The sequence below is a fragment of the Syngnathus floridae genome, chromosome 21, assembly GCF_059516105.1.
Source record: "Syngnathus floridae isolate MCC-2025c chromosome 21, RoL_Sflo_1.0, whole genome shotgun sequence".
Classification (NCBI taxonomy): domain Eukaryota; kingdom Metazoa; phylum Chordata; class Actinopteri; order Syngnathiformes; family Syngnathidae; genus Syngnathus; species Syngnathus floridae.
Window position 1 is genome coordinate 7,632,448 of NC_142433.1, and position 6,664 is coordinate 7,639,111.

Here is a 6,664-nt window from a genome sequence, read left to right on the forward strand (position 1 = left end):
GAGAAATAATTTATCATGTTGTATGCTACCTCTTGTAATGTAAAAAAACGCTAACGTATAGCCTACACAATAATTTCATTGAACTGCGTTTCTTCTGAATCCATGGGAACAAAGGTACAAAGGTAATCGAGCTCATAAAACACCTTGACAATAATGAGCAGGCAGAAAAAAATAATTTTCTTCCACCAGGTGGCAGGAGGTCTAAAAGCGTTGAGTTATTCACACTTTAAAAGTCACAATTTTAAAAGGAAGAGTCAACGTGTAATATATATATATATATATATATACATATTTAACTCAATAAAAATGACTTAGATCAAAATCAAAGCAAAAATAAGGCTTTTAAAAAAGTAATATAAAAACTATTTTATTTTGACAGGCTGTAGCGGAACTACTTCCATGGCGTTTCCGTCTTGCCCCCGGCTAGCGTGACGAGGAACGCGGAGCAGCGAGAGGATGTTGGCGACGTCTGCTGACATCTGCACGCCAGCGGTTTAGTTCTCCCGGAGAACCGAGGACGGCAAACAACAACCGCGACAGCCACGGAAGGACGCCCGGACTCATGCGACTGCTGGCCGAGGTAGGTCGGCGACGTCGACACCTTTGTCTTTTCGAAGAAATGTTTCGTTTCCTCACTTCTCGAGCAGAGGTGCATAAGTTCTCAAAACTAAAACTACTCAGGTTAAGGTAGACGTAGTCGGATCGTTTACTCGAGTAAAAGCTAAAAATTTATGTTCTCAAGCACTAACATAAAATTTTGTTTCATTCTTTTAAATCAGTCCTCGCAATGAGAAGTGCATAAAATCATTACACTATCAAACACTTTTACATAGCTTTGCTTATGTTGCAAACAAAATGTTAATTTAGATCCAAGTTAAATAAAAACACTGAGCACACATTCGTTTTATCACATTCGAAAGAGAAACTTTTTAGACTGATGCAAGGCACTGGTCACAAGTCCTTCTTTGCACAGACGTCCAAAAATTTTATATGGCCACGAATTGGGAATGTCTTGCTTCTCTTTGCTTCAAGACTTGTCAAGTGCTTTCAGATATTTGTTGTGAAATACATACTGTTGTAGACAGCATGAAAATAAAAGTACAGAAAATGACAAACAAGTCATTGGAATGGTCGTTTGGATGTAGACCTCATTAGTTATGTCCATGTGTTTTAATTTGGCACTAATATTTTTATTAAGCCTGGTGGCAGACTTCTAAAAACAGATTTAATTTTTAAAAATATTTTAGTTTATTACTTGTTTGTCTGTTGTGAGCCATGTCTTGTCACCGTGGGATAGGGGGGAACGAAATTTCGGTTTCTTTGTGTGTCTTTGGCATGTGGAGAAATTGACAATAAAGCTGACTTTGACTTTGACTTTGAGATTGTGCCTTTTGATCTTTGCTCTGCTGTAGCAACCTGCTGGCCGCATGAGCTGTGTTGGATGGCTCAAAGACGCCACAAGTCATCAGTTCCAAGTGAGAAAACGCAGCACAGGGGTCCTCTAACGTTAGAATGCGCGCATGTTTTAATCTGGCCGACTAATGAGCAACTAGCTGCGGTTGTGGTATCTGCCCAACATCAAAGACCTTGTCTAAAAAAAAAATGCTTCTTTTATATATTATTTTTGGAACATTCACCACTAATTGAAAGTGGTGAATGGCGGAGAGAAAGGGAAGGATTTAGGATGCATGTCAAGTTCTCAGTGGGGCTTGGAGCTATTGGATGTTGGAAGGTGTCACCAATCAAAGGGCCTTTTTGTCCTCTGGCGTCTCCGTTTTGTAACCTCGAGACGCCCCGAGCTCCCTGGCGGGGATCCAACATGGCTTTCTTCCTGTGGAAATCTGCGTTTCCTCCCAATAATCTGCCAAGCATGAGATACATGAGATCTCAGTGCGGCTAAACTGAGGAGAAAACCATTGTTTTGCCCATTGAATCAAAAAGAAAGCACATCAAAGTCAAAGTCTCCTTTATTGTCAATTCCTCCGCATGTCAAGACACACAAAGAGATCGAAATTACGTTTCTCACTATCCCAGGGTGACAAGACAGAGTTCACAACGCACATACAAGTAAACAACACAGGAAAAATATGAACAGTTGTCACATTCCCGCAGGTTTTCCTCTCCTGGCTGCCATGAGGGGGCGTTGCTCACACAAAGTGGGCGTGCTGGCCAAGGCCTTCTTCCTGCTGTGGCTGTTGTGGCTCGGGTATCTCCTCCTCGTCCTCTCCCCCTCATCGTCATCACCCTCCTCGTCCTCCAGCGACACGCTGGACCCGGAGCATGATAAACGCCACGTCGCTGAGCCGGACCTGGCCGAGCTGGCCCGGCCCGTCTACGCCAAACCGCCGGCGGATGACGGCGCCCCGGGGGAGTGGGGCCGGGCGGCGGTCCTTGACCTGGGGCCGGAGGAGAAGACACAGGCACAGGACAGCGTGGAGCGGTATGCCATCAACATCTTCGTCAGCGAAAGGATTTCCCTCCACAGACACATTAAGGACAACCGGATGCCCGAGTGAGTCAGAAGCAATTCAAATTTTGGAGGTGTCATTCGTGTAATCCGATTTTCGGACTCGGTGTGAAGCGGAGACGGCGCGCAAATAACATTTAGCATGATCGCTGTCCACTATGTGTCATACACCAGGTGTCGCAGCAAGCAGTTTGACTACCGCCATTTGCCCAGCACTTCTGTCATCATCGCCTTCTACAATGAAGCCTGGTCCACGCTACTCAGGACGGTCCACAGCGTCTTGGAGAGCACGCCCGACATTCTGCTCAAGGAGGTGATCCTGGTCGACGACTACAGCGACAGAGGTGGGACCTCGTTCAGGAAAGTGCCAGCAACTTTTGTTGACGTTGACATGCTTGCTTGTTTGTCAGGCTACCTAAAAACGCCGCTGGCCCAATACCTGAGCGGCCTACAGCGCGTCCGTCTCATCCGCACCACCAAGCGCGAGGGCCTGGTCCGGGCCCGTCTCATCGGCGCCAGCTACTCGGCCGGCGACGTGCTCACCTTCCTGGATTGCCACTGCGAGTGCGTCCCCGGCTGGATCGAGCCCCTGCTGGAGAGGTGGGTCCGCTCGGCCCGTCAGAGCGCTTCAGATGGGGGGTACACAAGCAGCGGATTGTCTTCTTTTGAAGGATCGGGCAGAACCCCAACACCATCGTGTGCCCCGTCATCGACACCATTGACTGGAACACCTTTGAGTTTTACATGCAGCCCGAGGAGCCCATGATTGGGGGCTTTGACTGGAGGCTCACCTTCCAGTGGCACGCCGTGCCCGAGCAGGAACGCCGGCGCCGCAAGTCACGCATCGAACCGCTCAGGTGAGGATGCATGGGGGCGAAGTCAGATCTGATACGCAACAACTGTGTGGCGTCCTCGCCAGGTCCCCGACGATGGCGGGTGGCTTGTTTGCCGTCAGCAAGGCCTACTTTAAGCGCCTGGGCACCTACGACACGGGCATGGAGGTCTGGGGCGGCGAGAACCTGGAGCTCTCCTTTCGGGTCAGCACCACCTCCTTGTCGACTGGCCTACCACGCGTTTATGCTCGCTCCACCAAGGCTGAGGCGTGCGCGTTGTCCCTCAGGTGTGGCAGTGCGGCGGCAGCCTGGAGATCCACCCTTGCTCCCACGTTGGCCACGTCTTCCCCAAGAAGGCACCGTACGCTCGGCCCAACTTCCTGCAGAACACGGTGCGGGCGGCTGAGGTGTGGATGGACGACTACAAGCAGCACTTCTACAAAAGGAACCCGCCTGCAAAAAAGGTGCGCACACCCTGGTGTTAATGTCCCCCAAAAAGAGTAAAATGAGGGAACAGCTGGCTGATCTCCCAGTTCTCCAGACGGATTCTTTTTCAGCCGGAGGGACTTTTGCCCTTTCTTGAATACTTTTAGCTGACAAAGACCGACTTGGTTTGCTCAGACGGTTTGTACAGCGGCCGATATCATTAATTAGTGGATGAGTGGATGCTAATGCTATGCATGAAGCTAACTCAACTTATTCATATTTATTTCATACTTTAAAAACAACTGCAGCTCGAACAAATCGCTGTACACAAAAGCACAGTTCAAAAAATAGAATAATAAATTGTGTCTAAAACTCTGTGTCAAATCATCCGATCAAGTTGCTTTGATTCCCAAAAAGGCAAAACATCAGCGCCAGAGGGCACAGATACACCGATACAATGAGTGACAAATTTAACCTGGGCTGTTTTTAGCTTCACCAACTTGAATTACTTTTAGTTCCGCTCCGAAGTGTGAACTCTATGTGGCCAGCCGCTTCCTCATTCTTGCATGGTAGTTCCTCAAAGCTGCCAAGATCAGCCCTATGCAACATTCCAGGAGGGTGCACCAACAGGTGGCCAGCCGCTGCACACCTTTGCAAACACGGCCATGTTCAATATTTATTTTAGCTGCCTGCACTAAACATACACCTGAATAATTGAAAATGAATTGGCGATGACGATGATGCTATTTTGGACCTGACAGGAGAACTACGGCGACGTTTCAGAGCGCTTGCAGCTCAGGGAGCGGCTACAGTGTAAGTCTTTCCAGTGGTACCTGAGCAACATCTACCCGGACCTGCACATACCCGAGGACAGGGCGGGATGGCACGGCGCCGTGAGTGGCCCATTGCAGATACATTGAAGGACAAATCATTCCAAATTGAGCCAACCTAACTAACCAGTGGGAATTTGCACAAATAACAATTTTGACTGATTGTTGCCCTCCAACCAAGTTGCGCAGCTCGGGAATCCCTTCGGAGTGTCTGGACTACAACGCCCCGGATCACAATCCCACTGATTCAAACCTCTCGCTGTTCGGCTGTCACGGCCAGGGAGGCAACCAGGTGACGCACTTGACCTCCGTCGTGTTGAACTGAACCACGTCATTTAAAAACAGCCACTAGCTTCGTGCTAACTCATCATGCACTATAAGGTGTTTTGGTGGCTTTGAGCGCATTAATCGCATTCCCATTTATTTCCGCGATGAAACTCAAGTGTGTGACAGTCGCTTGCCTTTGTGTCGCAGTACTTTGAGTACACGTCCCGGAAGGAAATCCGCTTCAACTCGGTGACGGAGCTGTGCGCTGAGGTGGCCGAGGGCCAGACGGCTGTCGGCATGAGGCACTGCCCCAGCGACCGTGACGTCTCGCCGGCCGCCATCCTGTGGGACTTTCGAGACGTAAGCAGCAACCCCCCACGCTCTTACTATAACGTTGTCCGTCTCGCTCACCGTCTCTTATTTCGCCTTTTTTGCCTTTGTTTCCCTCCTGCTAGGACAAGAGCATCTACCACCCTCAGTCAGACAAGTGCATCACGGCCTACCGCACGCCCGAGGGCCGCGCTGACGTCCGCATGAGGCCCTGCGATCCGCTCGATCAAAACCAGCAGTGGAAGTTTGAGTGGTAGACGCCCAAAGCCAAAGTCTTGACTATTGAGGGATGATTGGCCCCCTTTTAGTGCATTTTTTCTGCCTGCATGTGCTGCAGAGATGGAGAATGCTGACTTTCAGCCACTGTGTAGCATGGAAGTGCCTCAGGAAAAGTGTCAAGCTCTCAAAGTGCCTGACTGCGTCATTCCGAATCAACAGAGTGCGCCACCTCAGGCAAAACCGTGTCGCCACAGACAAAAGGTTATGTCTATAAATCGAAAAAATCCACATCTAATTGATGCACATTATAAATGCATTATGACAATAATGCATTAATCTTAGTAGTTTTGTAAAGCGCCCCCTCAAAAATGAATTCTTGAACAAAATTAGGATAAACTGCCAAGAACTGCCCCAAACCCCCCCAAAAACATAAAATTTTTTTAAAGATCTTGAGGTGGTGGCTTTGACCCAATGTAGCTGCTTCCTAAAATGAGAGGCAGCAGACAAACTTGTGTCCTGACCAAAAGACACTTTTAACACAAGCAAGTGCAATTATTATCGACAAGACTGAATCGGTGGGCCTTTTAGAAGGATGTCATCATAATGCCTGTGAGATTTCTTGCCTTTTAAATGTGATTAGTTGAACGAAAACATGACTGTTGGATGACTATAGTCACTTTGTGACTTTAAACTCGCCTCTGCTGGATGTTTTTATGTCTGACTGTACTTGAAGTGGCTAAAACAAAATGGAGAACTGTTCGGTACCTTTTGTTATGTTTTGGGATTATTGTCGAGTTTGAGGGACAAAGTTGATGTAAGCACTCCTGAAACTACTGATGCAATGCAGGGATTACTTGATCTGAAGGGAAGGAATTAAAAACTGTAATGATTGCATTTGGGCTTTGTCTATACATTTTTGATCTACTGCAGAACTTATGTTTTACTTTAAATTCATATTTACGCATGTGCTTCAGACTTGTCCCACGAGAGGGTGACAGAGTAATTCAAGAGATCCGCCCACCACCAATTCACATGGTTTACACAGTGCTGTTTTACGTGTCTGTATTTTTGCCTCACAGCAAGGATCTTAAGAAAGTGAGCGCTGAGAAGAACGACGTGTGCAGTACTAGTTTACGATACTCTATTGTCTATATTTATACTTATGATTATGTTTAATATGGCCCTCCACTATGACTATCAATGTCCTCCCGAAATAAATTAAATTAATTCAAACTGATGACATTCAAATACAATTTTTCACAAATATGAAACTATTACACTGTCAGGCAGTT

At 47.5% G+C, this 6,664-nt stretch overlaps 1 protein-coding gene across 1 annotated transcript; it reads left to right on the forward strand.

Moving 5' to 3' along the window:
• Positions 1 to 402: 402 nt before the first annotated feature.
• On the forward strand, positions 403 to 6,266 carry galnt4 (polypeptide N-acetylgalactosaminyltransferase 4). The gene is made up of 11 exons (XM_088364375.1): positions 403 to 580; positions 2,113 to 2,512; positions 2,642 to 2,811; positions 2,878 to 3,067; positions 3,139 to 3,324; positions 3,387 to 3,504; positions 3,588 to 3,764; positions 4,488 to 4,619; positions 4,738 to 4,848; positions 5,031 to 5,183; positions 5,279 to 6,266. Exons 2-11 carry the CDS (start codon positions 2,133 to 2,135, stop codon positions 5,408 to 5,410), a joined length of 1,749 nt encoding a protein of 582 aa, XP_088220501.1. The 5' UTR covers positions 403 to 580; positions 2,113 to 2,132; the 3' UTR covers positions 5,411 to 6,266.
• Positions 6,267 to 6,664: the final 398 nt, after the last annotated feature.